We start from the raw sequence: 25,267 nt of genomic DNA on the forward strand, positions 1-25,267 counted from the left end.
GGACAGTTCACTCAAAACATGATGCAATGCCCAATGGCCACACAAGTGTATGTGACTGGTGTTAGTTAGAAGCGGATCAGCAACAGTTTCCTGTCCCAATTAAGCAGCCTAGTGTCTGAAATAAACAAAGGAAATTCCAGCTATTTTCTTGGATTTGTTTTTGTTCTTTAAGAGTTGTCCTTAATAAGCGGCTGCCCCCAGTTAACTGGGTTCTGTTGGGTTTCTTTGTTTTGTGGCTGCCTGTAAAGAGACAAATCTCAAGGTTGTATATAGCATCACACACAAGATGCTGGAGGAACTCAGCAGGCATGCAGCATCTATGAAAAAGAGTAAACAGTTGATGTTTCAGGCCACAACCCTTCATCAGGTCCTGATGAACCAGAAGTATTCTTTATTCTATGGTAATTTACTCTGTCTTTTGTGTAAGTTCTTTCTTCTCTGCAGTGCTACATCTTAGTGTCCCAACACCTGCCAAGTTATTCCAAACGAGTCATTGACCTCTTGAGGACTTTGGCCCCAGCTCTGCTGAATGCAATGTACACTGATTCCTCCTGTCCCAGAAGTAATCCCAAGTTTCAAGGAATCTTAAGCCCTCATTCCTGCTACTTTTATCTGGCCATGTTAGCTTGTTCTATTCTGCTAACCTCATTTTTACCTGGGTGGTACTGGAAATAATCTGGAAATACCACATTTCAGTTACTGCTTTTTACTATTCCTCTATAATTCCTGACATGTAGTTTTCTGTTGTTCTCTTTCTGCCCCATTCTGCATTTGATTGTTGTAAATACGAGCTTCAATTATGACTTTGCATTTCCTCATTAAACTTACATCAGTATATAGAAGCTTTAATAATGTAATGTTCTTTAAAAAAATACTGGCTTTTGCCAATTTTTTAAAAAAAATTGTTATTAGCACCTGAGGCAAGCTACTGAGGTTAAAATTTGAATACCAACTAACATGCTAAAACATATTTGATGATTTCTTGCATCACTTTACTTCAAGGCAAGGAATAACAGGTAAAAACTGGGAAACAAGCCAGTTTAATGACTTAAGCAAAACTATCCTGTATTAGCATAAGCAATAGAGTAAACCACATCAATGATAAACAAAGAGATTGAAAGCCAGTAATCTAACATCAGCATTCTAATAAAACATCATCCTTTGGCAAATGTGCAGTTTATGACATTGTTCATTTGTTATGTGCCGTGTTGTATGACGTTGGTGATCATGGGCTTTACATGACCCACGATTGTTGTCAGTAAATTTTTCTACAGAAGTTGTTTGCCATTGCCCTCTTCTGGGTGGTGTCTTCACTAGACAGGCCACCCCGGCCATTGCCACTACTCTTTAGAGATTGTAAGCCTGGCATTGGTGGTCTCATCACCAGCTGCTCATATGACCACCCACGTGACCCTGATTGGGGGCTAAGCAAGTGATACACTTTGCCCAAGGGTGACTTGCAGGCTAGTGGAGAGGAGGAGCACCTTACACCTCCTTTGGTAGAGATGCATCTCCTCACAGCACATAATGAATGAACAAACTATTGAAATATAAAAGCTAGTATACAAGTGTAGCAAATGCTCAGGAATGCTGGCTTTCATTTCTTGGACTATGGACCATAAAAGGAGGGGTAGGGTCATATCTCCACCCCACCACCCATTATGAAGTCACTCAGTTTAATTGGAATACTGTCTGTTTGTAATATGATTTACTATATACAGAGTAGTTCTTTATTAAAATATGCTTTTTAGAAACAGCTCCTTCTATAGTGTAAATCCACATGGGGAAAAAAAGTGATTGGATTATGCTGCATTTGCTGATTACAGGAGAGAGTGTGAAAAAGAAATCCCATTTGGGTTGGTGAGAAATTTAGAAAACTAATCAATGTTTCTGCTCTGGTTAGCTATCCAGGAATATGCTGGATTGTGTAATTATGTGGTCAGGTTGGGAAAACTGTGGGATGATGCTTTCTGAGTCAAATGGCCTACCTACACCAACTCTCTCTAAGCATGTGAAACATGATTTAATGATTGTGGTCAAAATAAGTGCACTGGTTTACACTTAAAACGAGGTAAATGCAGTTGCCTGGGGAAAGAGAGTGAGCATTCGTCCAGAGATAAAGAATAACAAAGATAATGATATAAAACTTGTTTACTACCATGAATTGTGATAAACTAAGTCTTTGTACCATGTGCTCTGGAATTGGAGCAAAACTCATGTAGTCAATGATGTAATTACTAATGCGCAAAAGATCAAAATTTTAACATGAAGTGTAATCCACTACCATAGTTTGCTTTCTTTTACAAATTCTTCAGAGAATAATAATTATTGAATTCTTATTATCAATACAGTATCTAACAAAGAATGATTCCAAAATTGAAAGCGGAAGAGCAATATCCAATGTCGTCAAGGAAAATGAGAATCATGCATATTTATAACTTTTTCCATTAGGTTTCCCTTTGTTGCCATGAGTTACATGTGTTTCTATTGTGCTATCATTTATGAGATCCAACTTTGACATCGGAAATGTTTGAATGCATGGCCACATTTTCTTCTGCAGCCCAAGTTTCATTGTTAAATTTTGTACCCTAAAGACTTCCACTTCATTCGCCTTGGCCACAAGTAAAGTAGAGGAAGATCAGAAATGCTGCAGTAATTTTGCTTGAAAGTATGGAAGTAGAAAAACCAACTCGTAACTATAAACAGTAATTTTGTTTTGCATTATCAGGAGATTCGTCCTTACATAAAGCCATAGTGAAATAAAGCGGAAGAGAAAATAAGTCTTCAGTCATTTACAGTAGCTTAAAAACAATTGAATGTTTGGTCATCGAGGATCAGATTTATTCACCATATACATTTACATGTATTAGGAATTTGCTGTGATAAGTTGGCATAGCATGCAACAAAAACATCATTCAGCAATTATAAAGAATAAAAGTTTATATAAAATATTAAAGGTTAAAGAACAGATATGGAATAGCATGCATAAATACATAAATACCAGCATGTGTTTACAATGTAAGCAGCATTATAAGAAGTGGTTTTAAGTGTTTCCAGTGCAGTGCAGTGGTGGGAGTACTAGTTAGAGGGGAGTGGGGTTGGGGGCTAACTGAAATGGGTGATCATATTAACGTCCTGGGGAAGAAACTTTTAAGCTGCAGTGGTCCAGTATTAGAGACGTGGTGAAAAGGAGTAAAATGTGATTGAAAGTAAATGATGAAATATATCCCAATAGGTCACAACTCATGGTGGAAGAGGAAATTACACTGGCTTTGGAAAGATGTTGGAGCAGTAAAGCTACTTTATGTACATGGACAATAGTGCTTTGTTTAATACCTCAGGGCAAAAGTGAGTTAGAACACACCTATTGGTAGGGTCGCTCTATTAGGCTTTAAAGACCGCTCTTAGATGAAAGGTTAGCATTTTTTCAAGAAGATGGTGCCGTTAAGTGAAGATTCTTTATGTGCAGCTCCAATAGAAATCATCAGATATTTCTATTTGAACTCCATAGTCGCAGCCATGGGTACCATTTTAAAACATTTATTGATACTCAAAATCGAGAAATGTTGAATGGCAGACTTGGGTCATGAGTGTAGTTCCCCTTTAAGAAAATGGAATCAGGGTTGCTGTGCAGGTCTACAGGTGTGATTTAAATGCAGAGCTCTGAGACTTACACTCTCGACAAACCTGCTGGCAAATGGGAAATAAGCTGACCTCAGAGAAAGATTGCTGTCGAACCAAGGGAACCAATACACTTGCCCAATTTTATACCACCATCAAAACACTTATCCTACCATCCCACAGCCACACTTTGGAAAGTCAAATAAGAGTAGTTCTGCTCCAATTTTATACATGTTTTGAAAGGGAGAATCTGTGCGAATCCCTGCAGCATCTGGTGACCGTGATCTCTGTCTTGGAGGCTAATGTTAGAACAGTTTTCAAGGGGGTGAGTCCCTGCAAGGTATCAGGCCCTAATGATAGGGATCTGAAAACCAGTGCCAACCATCTGGTGGGAGAGTTCAAGGACATCGTCAAACTCTGACTGCTGTAGTCAGAGGTTCCCATCTGCTTCAAAGGGTGACAATAAACTAGAGCCCAAGCAGGGCAGGGTGAGTTGCCTCAACAACTATCGTCCAGTGGGACTCAAATCTACTATGATGAAGTGCTTTGAGAAGTTATTCTTGGCTAGAATCAACTCCTGCCTGAGAAAAGACCCAGACTGCAGCAATTTACCTATTGTCGCAATAGGTTTACAGCGATGCAGTCTCTCTGCTGGCTCTCCACTCAGCCTTGGATCACCTGGATAATAGTAATACCTATGTCAGGCTGCTGTATATTGATCACAGCTCAACATTCAACACAGTCATACCCTTGGTTCTAATCAACAAGCTCCAAAATCTAGGCCTCTGTACCTCCCTCTGCAAATGGATCGTTGATTTCCTCATAGACCGTGCTCTGTGTGGATTGGAACTAACATCTCCTCCTTGCTGACAGTCAACACTGATGCACCTCAAGGATGCATGCTTAGCACACTGCTCTACTCTCTCTATAGACTGTGTGGCTGAGTACTGCTGAATCACCATCTGTAAAATTGCTGACGACACAACTATTGTTGGCAGAATTTCAGGAGTGAGGCATACAAGAGTGAGATAGATCAGTTTGTTGAGTGGTGTCACAGCAACAACATTGCACTCAACATCATTAAGACCAAGGAATTGATTGTGGACTTCACGAAAGGTAAGTCAAGGGAACACACACCAGTTCTCATCGAGGGATCAGAAGTGGAGAGGCTGAGCAGTTTCAAGTTCCTGGGTGTCAATTTCTGTGGATCTATCACAGGCTCAACATATTGATGCAATTACAAAGAAGGCACAACAGCGGCTATATTTCATTAGGAGTTTGAGGAGAATCGTTGTGTCACCAAAGACATGCAGATTTCTACAAATCAGCCAGAGAGAGCATTCTAACTGCATCACCATCTGGTATGGAGAGGCCACTGCACAGGATCGGAAAAAATTGCAGAGAATTTAAACTTAGCCATCATGGGCACTAGCCTTCCCCCATCCAGGACACCTTCAAAAGGCAATGCCTGAAAATGAATTGATAAAGTACAGCTTTGTTACTCTCAGTTTTGATTAGGGAGAAAGGGTAAGTATGATTTTCCAATAATTTTACTTTAAAATATGAATGGTAGTTCTTCAATTATTATTGATGTAGTTGATATGAGTAAATAAGGATAAGGTAAATGTGGAACTACTGATTTTGTATCCACCGCATATAAAGAAGCATTATGTGTTAATGTAATACTAATATGACTTTGAATTTGATGTGTATGCTGTCAGAAGTTTCTCTTGCATATTAATAAAACTCTAAACCTTCATTTTTGTCTGCTTTGTCAAGGCATGCCAGCTTGCCTAATTCTTAATTATCCAAATGAAATGTGGATTCTATGTGTTTAATCCAGTGTAGATGCTTAATAATTTTGATGTCGTTTATTATGTTGAATTTCTATTGGTAAGTCACCACTAAGAACTCCAAAATAAGAATCGTACTTACAAGCTGTGCATTGATCTGCATGTAAGCATGTATAGCCTTTTGACTTGTGTTATTGCTCTAATATTTCTCTGAACTTTGAGGAGACTTTATGCAAGTCCTTGAATCTTTCCTCTGTCTGGCCAATGATCTGTTCCTAGACAGATACTGAGGGCTTAAAATAGAGTATCTTGAGCTGCACAACCTAGCTGACTGAGTGTACTCAAGCCTCGATATTGAAGACATTGGTCTGGGAGAGAACACTGGCAGTGGTTCATATGTCCTAGTGAATTGGGCAGATTTTGTGGAAGCAACGTTGGTTGTATTTTTCCAATGAATTGGTATGCCTGCAAGGGATATCCTGGGTTTCTGGAGTATATAGGATGGCAGGGATCATTGGTTTATGCCAGCTGGAAACCTTAATTTTAAAATACCCTTTTGTTCAATTTTCCCAAGGCAAAGCTATTGCACTGCAAATGGTGTGAGTCTCATCTCTGATGTCTTCCTTTGCTGAGAGGAGATTCCTAAAATATGGAATGTTTCCCAAGGTCTTTCCATGAAATTTTGATTGTCACAGAGCAGATTGGTGAAGGATTTTTCCATGCAGATATTTAGTTTAAGGCCCATCCTCTGATGTGCTTTGGTGAAAGCAGTGATAGTGGTTTGGAGCTCTCAGCAGGCAGAGGCTACAAATGGCCTGACTTTTGTTGTAGTCAACAGAGAAACACTAGTTCTTGCCATGTTGCTACTCAGACCTTTGCAGACCTTAAAAATGGGATGCCCACTAATGGGGTGCTGATCCTTAGTATTTGTGAGCAGATAACATAGCACTGGCTCTTCAGTCACATTGGCACATTCTCACTTCACCAGGAAGAGTCTAAAAAAGAAGTAAAACAACAAGAAATATAAATAATGAAGGTTCTTGGCCCAAAACATCAATTTTTTAAATTCTCCTCCAGCATTTTGTGTGTGAAGCAACAAATATAAATAATGTTTGTATCATTTTAAGAGGCAAAATTAGAGATTGAGACTTAAAAACGATCTTTTTGTTAACAAAACTACAACATTAATTTCCAATGGAATTTGACTCTGCTGTTTTAATGATTTAGGGTCACAGTTTGTTCAGCAGTAAATATCACTTATTATGCCACTACAAACTCGCCCACTCTTTTGTACAGAAGCTATCTTTATTTCAGAACCATTGGATAATTAAATGAATGCCAGTCCTATGATTTAGATTTAGATTTTCTTGACAAAAATAGCAATAATGCATACTGGGTAAGAACATGATAGCTCTCATAGCTACTTCTGTGATTTTACACTTGGCAGCATGTGCACAGACATCCAGGGTTGTTTCAATGAGTGCTAATAATGCCACAGATAAAATTTTCTTTATAATGTAATAGTTTCAATAGAGAACAAAAATTATAATGATGCCAAGATTTCTTCCCATTTAAAAAAAAGACCTACTTTGGATTTGCAAAAAAAATTTGCATTTTCCCATTGGATAATGAAGATGTTTTGAGATAAAAGAACTTAGGTGCAAGATCAGCCATCTTCTTGAAAGGCAGAGCAGAAAGGCTGACTGCTGTTTTATACACTTATACTGTAGCTTTTGTTTTCTTATTTTTCAGGTATTTGCAATAATGATGAAAGCTGCTGACCTGGAGCAGAGAGTGGGACTATTAGCTGTCAATTCTAGGGCAAATGGAGTTAATGAACATCTTAACTGGTCTTGGGTGCCAATTATAAGTCCCCCGCAGGAAAATCCTGTTCCGCCAAGTACTTCCTTGGCTGATTTTGTATTTTCCCATCTCAAATGCCTCGCAATCATTGAGTGCTGCCAGCGTGTGGGTGTTTCATTGGAGATGCTCAACGACGTTAGCTGAACTGTTCCCCACAAAGGGAGAAGCAAAATATAGATCTTGATGGGAAATTGAGTCTACATCTGCAGATAGCTCTGATCAAAGAGTGTTTTAATCCTTTTGATGGTGTTGCCTGCAGTATGTGGAATTCATTTTAAAATTAGTGTGGTATGAGTTATAAAATGAGTGAATTAAAGCTAACATTTCCACAACCACTATGCTATATCATTGTTTAAACCATTAATATAGACAAACTTTTGCCACAGAGAATCTCAGAATGTGCCATGTAGCACAAGGTTCAGTATAATTATTCAGTGCATTTGCAGTTCTTATTGCATAGAATTGGCTTGTCCAAGTTCTGCTTTAGTATGTCATCATGTTCCCTTATTGTAATCTTAGACCCTCTTCGTTGATGTTTCTGTCAGACCCTGGCAGAAAACTACTAGTATGACCATTGGGTTGTACAGGGGTGTGTATAAAATACTGGCCATTGCATCACAGATTTACTTCATTGCATTTCAAATTTCCAGCTCTTTTAAATTAGGTACTAATTGGGTAGCTACTTCTTAGATGTTATTTCTTCATGTGTTTTTGCTGATTTTCTTAACTAGTTATCAAAGTTAATGAATGAAGTAATCAGTTGTTTGTTTTTTTTTCTCTCTCTGCCCATCACCCTGCCTGTACTTCATCTCCCTCTGGTGCTCCCCCCTCCCCCTTTCTTTCTCCCGAGGCCTCCCATCCCATGATCCTTTCCCTTCTCCAGCTCTGTATCACTTTTGCCAATCACCTTTCTAGCTCTTAGCTTCACCCCACCCCCTCCGGTCTTCTCCTATCATATCGCATTTCCCCTCCCCCCCACTACTTTCAAATCTCTTACTATCTTTCCTTTCAGTTAGTCCTGACGAAGGGTCTCGGCCTGAAACGTCGACAGCGCTTCTCCCTTTAGATGCCACCTGACCTGCTGCGTTCCACCAGCATTTTGTGTGTGTTGAATGAAGTAATCAGTTGGCTATCCACAATCTGTAATTTATTATCAGATCAAATGTTTTTTTTAAATAGCAGTCCAGATCAAGCCCACATTATTCCCTGACAAGTCCTAATGCCAATTGCTATTACTTCATGTACACGGTTCAGTTTGTTTTTGGTATTTCTCGGCATTCAACATTCAAATTTTCTTTCTTAAAGACCAGTACAGTTAAATATTGATATCATTGAAGTTTATACCTTAGCTTATTAGTTATGAATTTAAAACTCTTAAGTAACTGTAAAGGACAGCGATACAGCATACATAGTAATTATCCATGCATGGTTTATTGGTGTCTGTCAGCAGTAGTGGTTTTCACACCTTCATGTTGAAGATCTAGCTGAGATTGCTAAGGAATTTTTGCACAGATCTCTTAATATGTTTGTTTCCACATTCTAATACCTTTTAAAATGGCAGTTTATTTCTAGTGCAGTAACTTGTTCTCCGTGACACCATGAAATTACATAAGACAGAACATAACTGTGTTATAATAACACTTCCAACTTCTGGCCCATTCGTTGATTTGCAAATTTACAACATGAATTTCAAATTATAAAATAACCTCATTAGTGACAACAATAACAGAATTATGCAGCGATTCATAACTCATGTAATGTATTTGACTTGTGTATTTCAATATTTTTGTATTTAATGCTCATCTGTTGGTCAGAAGGCACAATCATTTCAATGTTAATGAGATTCTGCCCATGAGCATTTATTTCCCTTAATATATGCTTATCCGCTGCAGGTCATTATCAGTGTTGACTTCTTGGCAAGCATTTTCCTGATTGTTATTCTATTATTAAAATTACTCGAACATGGAACACCAGTTACTATCATTCTAGATATTAGTATCACTCAGCTTCAGCTTTAAGTGCAGAGGGAAAATAGCCAGTAAAAAGAGGTGAGAGGAAGGAATGGAGTTAGAGCTGGCTGGTGTTAGGTGAATCAAGGTGACAAGGGGTGATTGGCAGCTAGAGGAGGGAAGAGTGGAAATAGCCACAGAGGCTGGGAGGTGATAGATGGAGGCAACAAAGTGCTGCTAACCAGGGTATCTGATGGGTAAGAAAGGAGCATGGAACCAAATAAGGGAGGCTGGGTGGTAGAGGAGGATGTCAGTGTGATAAGCAAATGGAGAAAGAGGCTGGGTGATACGGAGCTGTAGGCTATTGTGCTGTATGTTTTCTATGTTTCTATCAAAAGAAAAGAGAAAAGGACAAGAAGGAGAGCATGTTACCTAAAATACAAGACTTTATTATTCACAAACACAGGAAAAACTGCTGCAGATGCTGAAATCTAGGCAGCACACAACAAAATGATAGAGCAGGTCAGGCTACAGAAAAGAGTGAACAGTTGATGTTTCAGGACTTTGGCCTACGATGTGTGTAATTAATTAAAGTAATGAAGCCTAATCCCTCCTACCTGTACATTGTCCATATCCCTCCTTTTTCTGCACATTAATGTATTTATCTTAAAGCCTTGTACTTGCCTGTTATATCTGCTTTCACCACCATTCCAGGCACCCACCACTCTGTATGAAATTAAACTTCTGATGCACATCTCCTTTGAACTCCCCCCCCCCCCTCACCTTAATGTGTACCTTCTAGAATCAGACAATTAAAAGCTCAGGGTACATTTATTAGCAAAGTATGTATGCGGTATACACCCCTGAAACTCGTCTTCCCCACAGCCAGTCACGAAACAGTTTGACCTCGGATAAAGGATCTCGGCCTGAAATGTCGACTGTAGCCTGTGATGTTGCCTAACCCACTGAGTTCTTCCAGTAGTTTGTTTTTTGACAAACTACTTGCAGTCTGAAAAATAGCACAAGGTCAGTCTAGCAAATTGTAAATGCCTTTGATAAGTATTTTAAAACAAATATTTCTAATTTTATAATTAAATAGGAACAGCTTCTTCCGCTCTGCCATCAGATTTCTAAATGGACAATGAACCCACGTACACTAAATTATTACTTTATTTTTCTTTTTTGCTCTCCTTTTGCACAATTTATTTTGTGTTTTTAAATTGCAATTTATAGTTTTTTATTATTATGTATTGCAATGTAAAACAAATTTCACGGTATACTGTACGTCAGTGATATTAAACCAGATTCCAATTCTGATTCATGTAGTTCTAAACAATTAGATGGATTTAGAATATTAGATTTACAACCAGAATGCCCATCTACATGGTTGGGCTGTTTTCCCATCAGATAGGTTAACTGAGGATGTGCAAATTGACGTCCGCTTTAGCGGAATGCAAGATTTTATTTTTGCATGCCAAATTACATAGAGTTGTATTCTCTTAATTGTATTTGTTGGATTCAGGGCAGAGGTTAGCTGGCTGGCCATGTATTCTGGATAAAGATTCTATCAGTTGTCTGCTCCTACTCCCCAATCCTGTAGTACCGTCCTATATGGTGCAATTGAGTCTACCCTGAATAGTTTCTTTCTTCTGATCAACAGATATGTGGTTGAAATTAATCTGTAATCAGATGAAACAAACTGCCCAATCTGCCTAACTAACAACAGAGCATGTTTTGAATATTGATAAATTACAGATCCTCTTGACAATAAAAGGTATAAAGCTTCAAAATGCATTTTTTCTAAAATGGAGTTTGTCCAAATACTTGATTACAGTGGTTCAGTACAGAAGGTATCGTTCACAGGTAAATGGTGCCTCTTAATTATCTAAGTCCAAATATCTCCCCTTTACTGTAGCCAAATGAAAATATATTAACAGAACAGGCAGAAATGAGATTACGAGGGATTAGGAGGGAATGTGAAAGTTCAATAAGTATTGTCAGAATTAAATTAAAATGTGTGATGCATACCTGTAAAATGTGGTTAATTGATTCTTTCGGAATATGATGCCAGTGAATTTAAGTTGCCTTTATGCATACACTAATATAAAGCTGTAGTTTTCAAGTTATATTAATACTTCCACCTCTCCCCACACTCTCTACCCTCCCCTTCCCGTTTTTTGAAATATACAGTGTAAGCAAGCTATTCATTTCTTAGCAGTTGCTTAAAAATCACAAAGTATTTTTGGTCTGTATGAAACTATTGTCATCTCTCTGAATACAGCCTGTTTTTTTTTGCCCCCTCTTAATAGAGTGCATACCGCATAACTGGAATGACGTTTCTGGCCTGCTGAAAACGGAAGGAACAAGAAGCTTGTTGTTAGTGAAACAAGGCTCTGCCAGTACAGTGTATACCTGTGTTTGTGTGTGTTGGGTGAGCAGTTGTGACAATTCACTGACCTGCACATTGCCATCAATCCCGTTTACTTGTCCAAATGTTTTAGTCAATTAAAGCCAGATGTTTGGTGTGTACATAGGTGGACAGAAGCACAGATTACTAGCCGCCACTTGTATCCATTTGTGTTATATTGATCAAACTGAATGAAATCATTGTTGCCCAAGTACTTGTAAGGAGTAATATTTTGCATTTGTACTCACTGTGTAAATCCTCATCCACATTAAGAATATTTGGGTACACAGCCAACAGGGTTGTGAAGCCAGTAGATTACTTTTATTCTAATTTAAATTCAAAATGTTTATTTCTGAATGATACTGTTTGATTTCTAAGTTCCCTACAATTACCCAACTGAAGAAATTACGTCAGGTTTATAAAATAAGTGACCAACTTTTGCATGATAATTTTTCTGTAATAAGGCAAAGTTAACTGTCTTAGTTAAGTGATCTGTCATTTTCAAGGAACTGTTGTCAAGTTTTTGCATTTTAAAGAGCATCTAGAAATATTAACAATCTGAAAGCCTCTTAGTTTTCCATATTTGCATGTGTAGACAATGAAAATGTTGAAATCAGTTTGCAAGGTCCACAAAGGTCAGGATTGTTTTAGAAGGCCATTGAAAAAAATGGGAATTAAATGTCTCATTGTCACCAAATGTATGTTGTTTTTTCCTTATTCTCATGTTTGTGAGTCCATACCTTTTCTACAAATTGCTGTTAAAATCCAGTGTGTAGAATTCAAACTTTTTAAATAAACTTTTGCAATTATCAAATGATTTATCTACAACTAGTATTTCATCATGGATCCTGAGAGAAGGAAGAATTCTCAACACCTTTATCTGTACACATTTGACTAAGTTGGTATTGGTGGGGTGGAAAACCTCAGATATATAGTTATCCCAACTCCTTGACAAACACAACAGCATAATGGGGGTGGGCAACAGCAAGTTTTGAAATTTTTTTTTATCAAAATTCAAGAAGTTAAAAATAAATTTATTCATTTTCTTGCAGGCATTCTCAGTGCAACAAAGAAATACAATAGAATCAAAAAATACACGGACAAGGACTGATAAACAACCAATGTGCAACCCATTAAAACGTAGAAATTTGTGTAAATCAATGCCTTGACATAAATAATGCCATATTAAAGTCATATCTTGGCACTTTAGATGGTCAACATTTTGGAGCCTGATCTTGGCATGTGGATGGTGGCAAGGTACCTAAGTGGTGGCCAACGCCAATGCAAGGAAGTGAGATGACCGAAAAAGAAAACCCTTGAGAAATAGTAAATTTCTAAAGGTCTTGCCTGTAGCTGCATTAGACATTGCAAGTCCAACCCTATTACCAACATGGCATTCCCTTTTCTTCGTTGTGGTGCTAGTAACAGAAGTTTCATACAAACAACTTTCACAGGGAAGACAGTTAAAGATTGCTTCTCTGACCTATCCTATCAATGGCTTTGGGCACCTGTATCAATTGTGGTTGATGACTTGATAATCACAATTTCTTACTCTCTGAATCCTACGATTATTGCCCAAACCACTGTTCCATACAATGTCTTATTGATTGAACAGCATGCCTTTCTTGATATAAGTTAATACCATGGATTTAAATAATTAGGTAGCACTTTCAATATGTCCAGATGACAGACGTAATTTGGAATAAAACAGAGAATAGTGATAGACTGAGGAAATCAATGGGGTCGGCATAAAATCATGACTTTGAGTAATATATCAGCCACACACAGTCTGGAATCATGGAGTGATAAATGGCTTAATCATTTTTGTGTTCCAAAGAAGGTGAAAAGTGGCAAATAAAATTTCATGCAAAAATAATGCAGTCGTGTACTTCAAAAGAAGAGACAATGTTATAAAGGTAACAATTCTCAAGGGAAGCTTAAGTTAACCATATAACCATATAACGATCACAGCACAGAAACAGGCCATCTTAGCCCTCCTAGTCCGTGCCGAACCCTTAATTTCACCTAGTCCCACCTACCCGCACTCAGCCCATAATCCTCCACTCCTTTCCTGTCCATATAAAGTTCAAGTTTATTGTTGTATAGAATGACCAAACAAAACAACATATATGACACACAGCATGTAGAACAGAGTTTTATAGAGATGCAGTATTACCTCACAGTTCTTGAACTCAATGCCCCAACTAATGAGGGCCAACAGACCATACGCCTTCTTAATGACCCTATGATCTTGTGCAAAAATTTCAAGGCAGCCAGGAACATTGACCTTAAGATTGCTCTGTTCTTCCATATTGCTAAGAAACCTGTCATTCACCCTGTACTCTGCCTTCAAGTTTGAGCTTCTAAAGTGAATCATTTCACACTTTACTGGATTGAACTCCATTTGCTACTTTTCAGCCCAGCTCTGTATCCTGTCAATGTAACCCATGACAACCTTCTACGCTCTCCACAACACTACCAACATTTGTGTTATCTGCAGAAATACAAATAAAAAAACTCATCCTTCCACTTCCTCATCATTTATATAAATCACAAATAGCAGAGATCCCAGAACAGATCCACTCATCATGGCCATCCAGACAGAATGTGCTTAATCTACTACCACTCTCTGTGGGCAAGCCAATTTTGAATCTACGCAACCAAATTTCACTGGACCCCATGTCTCCTGACTTTCTAAATAAGCCTGCCAGAGTGAACCTTGTTGAGTGCCCTACTAAAATCCATTCACAACACATGTACAGCTTTATATTCATCAATTTGTTTTGCCACTTCCTCCAAGAAGTCAATCAGGCTCATGAGGCATGATTTGCCCCTCACAAAGTCATTCTTATATCCCTCATCAGACCATGCTTCTCTAAATGCCCATAAATCCTGTCTCTAAGGATTTTCTTCAATAGTTTAATTATTTATTTATTGAGGTACAGTGTGGAATGTGCTCTTCTAGCCCTTCGACCTGTGCTGCCTAGTAACCTCCCTCCTCCCCCATTTAACCCTAGCCTAATCACAAGACAATTTACAATGACCAATTAACCTACCAACTTTGGGCTGTGGGAGGAAACTGGAGGAAACACGTGTTCATGGGGAGAACATACAAACTCCAGCTAGAATTGGACCTGGGTCGCCAGCACACTAAAGCATTGTGCTAACCACTACACTACTGTATGAGTCATTGGAAAAAGCATGTGAGATCATTTGCTTTATTAATAAAAGATAAGGACATAACAAAAGGGTTAATATAATAAGATATTGTGGCCAGCTCCGGTTCCAACACTTCTGAAAGAAAATGAAGACTTAAGGTGGCTGAGAGATGATTCATTAAAATAGTTTCAAATAAATCTGAAGAATCTGGATTGTTCTCCTTGGAGAAGAGGTGGTTAACGGAAGTCACAGTTGGTATTTTATAAGGGTGAAGGGTCAAGACAGATTGGACACTTTCTCATTTGTGGAAGGTCCAGAACCGCAGAAGACAGAGTTGTGAAGAAGTAAGTAGTTCCCATTAAGAAAGACTTACCTAACAGGATGGTGGAGGCACATTGAGTTGTGGTTATCAAGGGAGAAACAGTCCCCAGCAGCAGCAGCAGCAAGGCCTTAAGTGAAATGAGAAAAATTAAATAAAATTAAAAAGTAAAACTGTTCAAAGCGAACAAAATACAACAGCTAAATAATTGAAAAAAAATTATTGAAATACAAATAACTAAATATTGTTACCTTTCTTCTCCACAGCCATACAATCCCCATTGAAAGCAATCAGCTCCAGCAACCTCCAGTCCAACCTGATACCGGATCCAAGAGCACACACCCCAGTGTAAATACTGCAATTTCATAACAAGTTCCTGCTCTGCTGTTGGATTCCATGCGTGTCCCACAGCGGCAGTGCAGTGTAGCTGGGAAATCACACAGCTCGCCCAGTGAGTTTAAGACTTCCTCATTTGTGTGGGAGTTCTGAAACTTGGCAGAACTTACACTGAGAAATGCCTGCAGTTCCATACAGAATTGCCAGCAAAAGCCAAGCCAATATTTTTGCCAGAAGTAAACATGGTCCTATTAGCTGTTCTTGAAAAAATTCCCAGTCCTATTTTGTTCAAAGTAAATAGTTCATCCAATCAAAGCTATTGACACCCCATAAGCAATCATCACAAAGTTAGTTCAGTAACTCATATCCTGATTGGTTAACATAGTTCATTGATATATTAATCTTTTCCTGATGTTACGAGAAGCTCCCAATCACGCCAGTTTCCAGGATTTAGTTGCTCAAACTCTCCAGAGTATGGATAGCTGACATGGCCCCCTTTAAGGGTTCAGGACAGTCCCACTAATTGGCAATCATGTTTGGATGGGAAGAATTGAGTATTTAAAGAGGACCTAAACTGAGATTCAGTGTTCAATTAAAAGCCTAACTAGAGATATTGTCCAGCGTTTCATCTATGTTCTGTTCTCATTCCAGCTTTATACCGCATCTCGATTCCAGCCTCGGATACTCCAGCACTTGGGTCCAAATTGTCCTCGTCAAGGTATCTCCTCACAGTACGATTGAGCCGACGTAGATCCTGTGGAGTATCAAGAGTCTACCATCTCCTGTGACGAGAGGATTTCCAGACAGAATCTGGAGATACACGACCTCCAGGCCTCTGTGTACCAGCTATCACAACGAGGATGCCAGAGTCGCTCAAGTGAGGCTGTCACTCGCTTTGTGAAGCCGGTACACGTTCCAACCCCAAAGAGATTTAATGGAGACCCAGGCTTTTGCTGTGGCTTCCTCATTCAATGCTCATTGATGTTCAAACTCCAGCCGACCCTGTTCCCTTCAGAGCATGGAAAAGTGGCCTTCATGGTCTCTGTCCTGACGGAGTGAGCCCTCGCCTGGGCCACCGCCCATTGGGACCGAAGATTGGAGATCTGTGTGTATTCAGAGGAATTCATGGCCACTATGAGAAAGATATTCTATCATCCCTCTGAGCTAACAGAGGCTCAGACATTCTGATGAAGCTGCATCAGGGAATTCGGTCAGCGGCCAACTATGCATTGAGTTTCCATCTTTGGCACAAGAGAGTGGTTGGTATGGAGAAGCCTTTGCCACACTATACAGCCACGGACACCAGGATGAACAAAAGGGTGCCCTCATCTTGGGAGTTCTGATCAACCAGTCCATCTGCCTTGACAATCATCTGGCAGAGTATAAGAGGCCATCCCACCCCGATCTCGGATCATGCCCAGCCCATCTCCTGCTCGGGACTCCGTCAGACGTCTGAAGCTGCAGCTGCCTGGAGAACTGCTAAGACTGTCCAGTACCGGGAGGACTGTGATGGTAACAGCCACTACACCCAATCCCATGAATTCTGGTTTCGTGCTGAAGGCGGAGTTCGTGTGGGGTAAAGACTTGAGGCAGGTGGAAGCTTTTGTGGACTCTGGGGCAGTGGGTAATTTTCTGGATGTAGGGACTGCTGGCTGGAATGACACTGCTGGGAGAGCTGAATGAGTCCATATCCTCAACTGTCTTGGATGGCTGGTCACTAGGTTCTGGGCAGATCCGGCAATAGACTGTGGTTTTGTGGTTTTGCAGTTGAGGAGGAAGGATTATCTAGAGGATAGTAGTTTCTACATCATTGACTCACTACTCATACTACTGATCCTCGGGTACTCTTGACTGACCCAGCATACCCATCCATAGTCTGGAGGAAGGGGAGAATCATTGCTTGGCCCAGTTATTGTAAGAGGTCGTATTTGCAGCATAGTCTTCAGAACCTTAGACTCTCCTGAAGCCAACAACCAGCAAGGGGACGGACCAGTGTGAGGTAACCTGAAGGCTAAGGATTCCATCCGCCCGGTCCTGTCTAAAGGGAAGACTCCTATATGAAGATCCTTGAAACCTCTACCCAGGAAGGCAAGGACCATCTGTAATACCTTGCTGCCATTGTCTGAGGATACAGACTAGGATTTGGGGTGTGATTTAGCCACTGTTTCTGCGCGTGGATTCTGTGAACCTAGGGAGGAGACTCTGAGGTCTGTCAATTCACCCCTGCCACCTAAGAAGCCTCAGGAGTCATGCTCAAAGAAAGGTCCAGAGGAGCCTGCAACAGCCAAACCAGTTCAAATCCCTTACATCTACAAGGACTTGGAGGAGGTCTGCAGCAAGCAAAAGGCCTCGACTCTTCCACTGCACAGACCCTACGACTGTGCTGTAACCTGCTGCCTGGTATTTGTCCTCCATGGGGAAGATTGTACACACTATCAGACCCAGAGAGACACGCAATGGAAGAGTATATAAAGGAGTTTCTTGCCACGGGCTTCATTCAGCCCTCTATCTCACTAGCAGGCGCAGGCTTCTTTATCATACAAAACAAAAGTGGGAGCCTGTGGCCATGCATTGATTATAGGGATTAAACCGCATAGCGGCCAAGAATCGTTAGCCACTCATGAATATGGCCTTGAGTTGCACCAAGGGGTGAGAGTATTCACAAAGCTCGATCTGCAATTTGGTCCTTATAAAGGAGGGTGAAGAGTGGAGAGCTGCATTCAATACACCAACAGGGCACTATGATTACCTGGTTATATCCTTCAGTGTTGTGAATGCTCCAGCAGTCTTTCAGACCTTTTTTAATGATGTTCTCAGAGATACTCTCCATAAGTACGCTTTTGTCTATGAACGTTTGTACTTGGATGATATCTTAATATTCTCGAAGTCCATGGAGGAGCACATCAACCATGAAAGAGATATCCTTAACAGCCCTCTAGACCATGGACTTTATGTTAAGCTGGAAAAGTCTGAATTTCATGCAAAACCATTTCATTTTTGGGTTTCATGATCTCAAGATGGACCCTACCAAGATCCAGGCAGTCAGAGATTGGCCACAACCATCCAATGTCAAACAAGTCTAACAATTTCTGGGACTGGGGAACTTCTACCAGAAGTTCATCAAAAAGTTCAGCTCAGTGGCAGCTCTGCTGATGGCACTAACTAAGAAATCCATGAGCCCTTTTGTCAGGACCACTGAAGTGGAGACCGCTTTTGCAGAGCATAAATAGCGGTTCATATCAGCTCCCATTTTGGTTCCTCCTAACCTGGACCTTCCCCTCATCATGGAGGTGGATGTCTCAGACATCAGAGTGAGTGCAGCGGTGTCTCAACAATCACCCTTGAACAGCAAACTGCACCCATGTGCATTCTTCTCCAGGCAGCTATCCGTGGCAGAGATAAGTTACAGTTAAGTTAGCCTTGAAGAAATGATGTCACTGGCTAGGGGGGGCCAAGAATCCTTTTAACATTTGGACAGACCACAAGATCCTGGCTTATATTCAGGAGGCCAAGAGGCAGAATTCCAGGCAGACCAGGTGGTCTTCGTTCTTTAGCTGCTTTAATTTCATCCTGACCTATCAACTGGGGTCAAAGAACCAGAAACCAGATGCCTTGTCCCATCAGTTTGACGAATTAGAACAAAAAGAGCAGCCCGCCACCATTTGCCCCAAGCCAAGGCGCTAGCTCCAATTCGCCAATTTATAGTAATTTATAATAAATAGTATGCACAACAGGACAGTCAATGTAAAATAGAAATACAATTGTATCACTAATTAATCAGTCTGATGGGCTGGTGGAAGAAGCTATCTCGGAGCCTGTTGATCCTGGTTTTAATGCTACAGTACCGCTTCCCAGATGGTAGCAGCTGTAACAGTTTGTGGTTGGGGTGACTGAGGTCCCCAATGATCCTTCAGGCCCTTTCTACACATCCATCTTTGTAAATGCCCTGAATAGTGGGACGATCACATCTGCAGATGCACTGGACTGTCCAAGCAGTCATTCTCTAATCCTGGATAAAAATGGATATCTTCCTTTCTGGGAGAATACCAATGCTCGATGCTTTTCGCTAACCAAATGATAGGCAAAAGAGAGCAAAAAGCTACAGTTTCAAAATACTATTATGATGAAAAATAAATAGAATATATCTAAGAGAGAAGAACACCGCTATATTCCATTGACATTGTTGTCTGGTTCTCTAGCTTCTAGCGGGCTAGATTGTCATTGTATCCCCAATCAGATGATTCTGTGGGTCACAAACACTTTTTGCTCTGTGGGTAAAGCTGAAGTTTTATTAAAATCGTAAATACTGAAGTAATATTAATGAAAAAAAAATTGTTCACTGATGGTTTAAATGTTTTTGTTTCATACCATGGTACCATATTTGCTAATTCAGTACCACAAACGTACAGAGGTTCCATAAACATTTTATGATTTCCTGTTAGAATCATCCAGAACAGTTGTATATGAACACCCTTCAAATTCCTTTTGAGTCAGAAGTTTAGAAACCAACATTAAAATTCAAAAAGAGTGAGACTTTAGGCAAATATTTCCTCAAGTTATCATGATCCATCATCAACATGTTCTCTCTCCATCATTGTACCTTTTCTATGCTTCGTTAAGTTTTTTGTCTGTTATTTAACTGGTCTATTTTTATGAAGTGTTGTGCCTGATGTATTCCTAAATGCTAAATTGGAGTCACACAAATCTTTTCAAGACTGTGAGCTGTGATGGCCTCTTGGATGGGTGTCCAGTTATCTTTTGACAACCCCATGCTCTGCCAAATCTGACTTTGGACTCCAGCTTTGAGAAGAAATCCTTGATGGCAGAGATTCTGGCTGCATGTGTTATTGACCAGGATGCTAATGGAACACTTTTCTCATATATGAACCGTTAGCAAGAATCAAACTTGTAGAACTATCAGAATCAGAATCAGGTTTATTATCACCAGCATGTGACATGACATTTGTTAACTTAGCAGCAGCAGTTCAATGCAATACATAATCTAGCAGAGAGAGAAAAAAATAATAAAATAAAACATAATAAATAAACAAGTAAATCAATTATGTATATTGAATAGATTATTTTAAAAATGTGCAGAAACAGAAATACTGTATATTAAAAAAGTGAGGTAGTGCCCAAAGCTTCAAAGTCCATTTAGGAATCGGATGGCAGAGGAGAAGAAGCTGTTCCTGAATCACTGAGTGTGTGCCTTCAGGCTTCTGTACCTCCTACCTGATAGTAACAGTGAGAAAAGGACATTATTAAGGTGCTGGAGGTCCTTAATAATGGATGCTGCCTTTCTAAGACACCGCTTCCTAAAGATGTCCTGGGTACACTGTTGGCTAGTACCCAGGATGGAGTTCTCTAGATTTACAACCTTCTGCAGCTTCTTGCAGTCCTGTGCAGTAGCCCCTCTGTACCAGACTGCAATGCAACCTGTCAGAATGCTCTCCACAGTAAAACTATAGAAGTTTTTGAGTGTATTTGTTGACATGCCAAATCTCTTCAAACTCCTAATAAAGTATTGCCACTGTCTTGTCTTCTTTATAACTACATCAATATGTTGGGACCAGGTTAGATCCTCAGAGATCTTGACATCCAGGAATTTGAAACTGTTCACTCTCTCCACTTCTGATCCTCCTATGAGGATTGGTATGTGTTCCTTTTTCTTACCCTTCCTGAAGTCCACAATCAGCTCTTTCGTCTTACTGATATTGAGTGCCAGGTTGTTGCTGCAGCACTATTCCACTAGTTGGCATATCTCACTCCTGTACGCCCTCTCATCACCACCTGAGATTCTACCAACAATGGTTGTATTATCAGCAAATTTATAGATAGTATTTGAGCTATGCCTAGCCACACAGTCATGTGTATATAGAGAGTAGAGCAGTGGGCTAAGCACACGCCCCTGAGGTGCGCCAGTGTTGATCATCAGTGAGGAGGATATGTTATCACCAATCCGCACAGACTGTGATCTCCCAGTTAGGAAATCGAGGATCCAATTGTAGACAGAGGTACAGAGGCCCAGGTTCTGCAACTTCTCAATCAGGATAGTGGGAGTGATGGTATTAAATGGTGAGCTATAGTCGATGAACAGCATCCTGACGTAGGTGTTTGTGTTGTCCAGGTGGTCTAAAGCCGTGTGGAGAGCCATTGAGATTGTCTGCCATTGACCTATTGTGGCGATAGGCAAATTGCAATGGGTCCAGGTCCTTGCTGAGGCAGGAGTTCAGCCTAGTCATGACCAATCTCTCAAAGCATTTCATCACTGTCGATGTGAATGCTACCTGGCGACAGTCATTGAGGCAGCCCACATTATTCTTCTCAGACGCTGGCATGGAATAGCACAGTAGGCATTCTTGATGGTGGTGTAACAATGGTCCAGTGTGCTGTGTCCGTCCTCTGGTGGTGCAAGTGATCTGTTGATGGTAATTGCTTAGTGATTTTTTTTCAGACTGGTCTTGTTAAAATCTCCCAAAGTGATGGTGAAAGCATTAGGATGCACTGTTTCGTGCATGTTGATCCCATTGCTCAGATCATCTAAAGCCTGCTTGACATTGGCCTGTGGAATGTAAACTGCTACCAGAATGACCCCAGAGAATTCCCATGGTAAGTAAAAAGGACACTTAACTGCTAGATATTCCAGTTTTGGAGAGCAGAATTGGGACAGCACTGATATATTTGTGCACCAAGAAGTGTTGATCATGAGGCATACTCCTTCACCTCTGCTTTTGAGAGACTCTATAGATCTATCCTGATGGTGTGTAGTAAACCCCTCGATCTGAATCGCTGCATCTGGTCCGGAAGGGGTTAACCAGGATTCTGTGAAACAAAGGACAAGGAATTAACATTAGAGGTCCTTAGTTCTCGAAAGGAAGCCAAATTATTTAATACATTATTTTAAAAATAGCAGGAATCCTGTGCAAAAGTAGAACAGAGAAAAAAAACTGACATTGCTGATTAAAGAGCAGGAGCCCTTATCAAACAACTTCTAAAGGAACAGAACAAGTAAAGCTATGTCCTGTTCCTTTAAATCTGTGTTAATGGGGAGAAATTTTACAAAATTGGCAGCATAGGTCAACTATGGGGAAGTTACAAGTAAATTTCTTAAATTTAAATTTCTTGTTACCCTCTTAAACTACATTGCAATTAAAATATTCAAGGAACTGCCAAGCTGATTAAATATAGTAATTGAATAAATAACTGGTTTAGTTCCTACTGCAGATGTCCACTGGAACTGCAGTAAAATGCAATATATTCTATTATTAATCCAAATCAGAGATCATGGTGCTATAGGGCAGTATGGTCCATGAGGAGGCTAGAGACTGGAACGTTCTGAAAAGCCTAGTGTTACGTACCCCGTAACTGGGTGTCTTACCAGCAAAGATAGAAGTGTCCGTTGGAGTCTGGTACTATTTTCAAAACAGTGTTTATTAGTAAAATATACAAATCAATATTAACAATGCAAATATACAGATAATACACATTAGCAATAACTAAACCTAAAAGTGTGGGTGTAATAATAATCAATAATAAACAAGCTCTATCGTTGTCTAGGGGATAAGGAATTATCATGGGAAAGTATAAAGTTCAGATCAGTTCATGTAGGCTGAGGTAGTTGTTGGTTCTTTTGTTGTAATCATTGGAGGGAGAGAGAGAGAGAGAGAGAGAGAGCGGGGGCAAACAAACAGTGACAGCTACAGTCATTCAAACCTTCCTTTACGTTCTTGATCCGTCGATGTGTTGTTGTGGCCATTCAGGTATGACCCCTCTGTCCTTTAGCTAGACCGTTCTTCTTATGGTGGACTCGTCACCTAGGCAAGGGTGGACACACACACACAAGCCCCCACCGGCCTCGCTTTAAACATTGTGAGTTAAAATTGACCAATCCTTTGTTCGGTCTCTGATGCCCCCACACTTTCACATGGGTTCCAACACTCAAGCAGTGCTCACTAGTGTGTCTCCTGGTGTGTCTGAGGGGTGTCTCCCCAGACCTCACTTTTATCCCTACTCACAGGGTCTCAGGTGTCAATCAGTTTTGAATGGCTTAGCCCATCAAACCAGCCACTCCGGCTGTCCACTGAGGAATTTTAATGAACAGAATAGTACCAAGTAAACAGCCCTCTCCCGAGCCGTGAGTCTTACAGGAGTCATAATATGGTCTCGCTCCCCCGGTGCTATCTCACCCTTGTCTGAAGCAAATGTTCCAGTCCACTGGAACTGCAGTAAAATGCAATATATTCTGTTATTCAAAACAAATGTTTTGTTCCATCTCTTTCTCTCTCATTAGCAGCCTGGCAACAGTAATGGTTTGTAACTCTCCCTGGGGAGGGGGACATGGGCAACCTTCGTAACACTAGGAACGACCGACTGTAATAAGACTGCATAACATGTCACACCTACTCTTTGGATCCCACCCAATCATTGCTTTCCCTCCACCAATCGATTAATATGTTTGACGATCTACAGAGTGTAAGAAATTTGGGATCTGTTCACCAAACACAGCAAAGGCAATAACTTCAAAAAAAAACAATGAAAAATACTGCAGATACAGCAAATCTAAAATGCCTGGGGAGAAGGCAGGAGAATGGGGTTAAGAGGAATAACAAAATCAACCATAATGGAATAGCAGAGCAATGGGCCGAATGGCTCCTAGGTCTTATGGTCTAAAACAGAAATTTGTGGAAATACTCAGCAGGGCAGGCTGTGTCTTGTGAGTGGATCCTTTGTCAGAACTGGGAAGGAGAAATGAAGCTTGTTAAGTTGCAGAACAGGTGGAGAGTGTCTATGACTAGGTAAAACCAGAATGACCCTGGGAAAAAGAGGTGGGAAAAAGCTGTAGACAAGGTTATCTGGTCAGTGAGTGAATGGGAGTAGCTGGAGCAGGAGAACATGGGTACAACAGGAAGAGGTGCCTGATAGGTCAGACTGGGCATCTTTTCTACTCTCAGAGAAAAAGGAAGAAAAGGGGGCTGGGAAAGCTAAAGCAAGTATCACAGATGGATCACTGACGCAGGCCAAGAAATCAAGTTAGCTGAAACTATCGCACTGAATATTAAATCCAGAAGGTTGCAATGTGCCCCGAGAGCTGATGTGGTGCTGTTCCTCAAGCTTGCTTTGGGCCTCATCGTAACTGTACCAGGGGTGTTGGATGAGGAATTAACATGGCGGGCAACAGAAAACTAAGAGTTAGCCCTGGACTGCACAATGTCCTACAAAATAATCATCCAATCGGCTTTTGGTTTCTTCAATGCAGAGGGAACAACACAGTGTGCTCTGGAAAAAGTGCAAGTAGACTGCTTCATCTGGAAAGATTGTTTAAGTCCCTGGATGGAAAGAAAGGATGAAGGTACATGTTGCATCACTGGCAGTTGCAAGGAAAGGAGTCATGAGGGGAATGTTTAGTAGAAACAGAAGAGAGGACAAGGGAATTGTCCCCTTGAGATGCTGAAAGTGGAGGAAAGGAGATGTGTGTCTTTGAAAATGTGAAGAATGATCTGTTGAAAGTGGAGGCTGGTGGGGTGGAAGGTGAGGACCAGGGAAATCTTTTCCTTGTTCTGTGAGGTGAGAGCAGAGACACATGGTCAAAGGCTTTGTTAACAATGGTAGAGGGGAAGCCACGGTTCAGAAAGAAGACACTGCAGAGAGAAAGAGGAACTGAGAGAATAGAGAGAGTCAGGGTAGAATGAAGAGTAGTTGAGACAGCTGTGGAAGTCAGCATTTTAAGCAGTAGTCTATCTCCTGAGATGGAGACACAGATATCCAAAATAAAAAGGGAATGTTCAGGGATTAATGAGGGTGAAGGTGGGAAAAGGAAGCA

General features: G+C 40.4%; 1 protein-coding gene and 1 long non-coding RNA gene across 7 annotated transcripts in view; one reads left to right on the forward strand and one right to left on the reverse strand.

Annotated features, from left to right (window-relative positions):
- supt3h (SPT3 homolog, SAGA and STAGA complex component) overlaps positions 1-12,459 on the forward strand; it is a 396,945-nt gene extending 384,486 nt beyond the window's left edge. For all 5 annotated transcript variants that reach the window (XM_059981629.1, XM_059981630.1, XM_059981627.1 and 2 more), the window contains one exon: positions 11,536-12,459. In XM_059981629.1, the coding sequence (XP_059837612.1) occupies positions 11,536-11,577 (42 nt within the window). In that variant the 3' untranslated portion in view covers positions 11,578-12,459. The remainder of the gene's footprint in view (positions 1-11,535) is intronic.
- On the reverse strand, positions 993-23,875 carry LOC132400555 (uncharacterized). Of its 2 annotated transcripts, none has more exons than XR_009514289.1 (3): positions 23,161-23,875; positions 15,166-22,269; positions 993-6,409 (listed from the first exon to the last, which is right to left on the reverse strand). It is a non-coding gene; the product is annotated as an uncharacterized LOC132400555 (long non-coding RNA). The 2 variants fall into 2 exon arrangements; XR_009514290.1 differs by having other exon boundaries at positions 998-6,409; positions 15,166-15,241; positions 15,363-23,862.
- Positions 23,876-25,267: the final 1,392 nt, after the last annotated feature.

Source organism: Hypanus sabinus, chromosome 10 (assembly GCF_030144855.1).
Source record: "Hypanus sabinus isolate sHypSab1 chromosome 10, sHypSab1.hap1, whole genome shotgun sequence".
Lineage (NCBI taxonomy): Eukaryota > Metazoa > Chordata > Chondrichthyes > Myliobatiformes > Dasyatidae > Hypanus > Hypanus sabinus.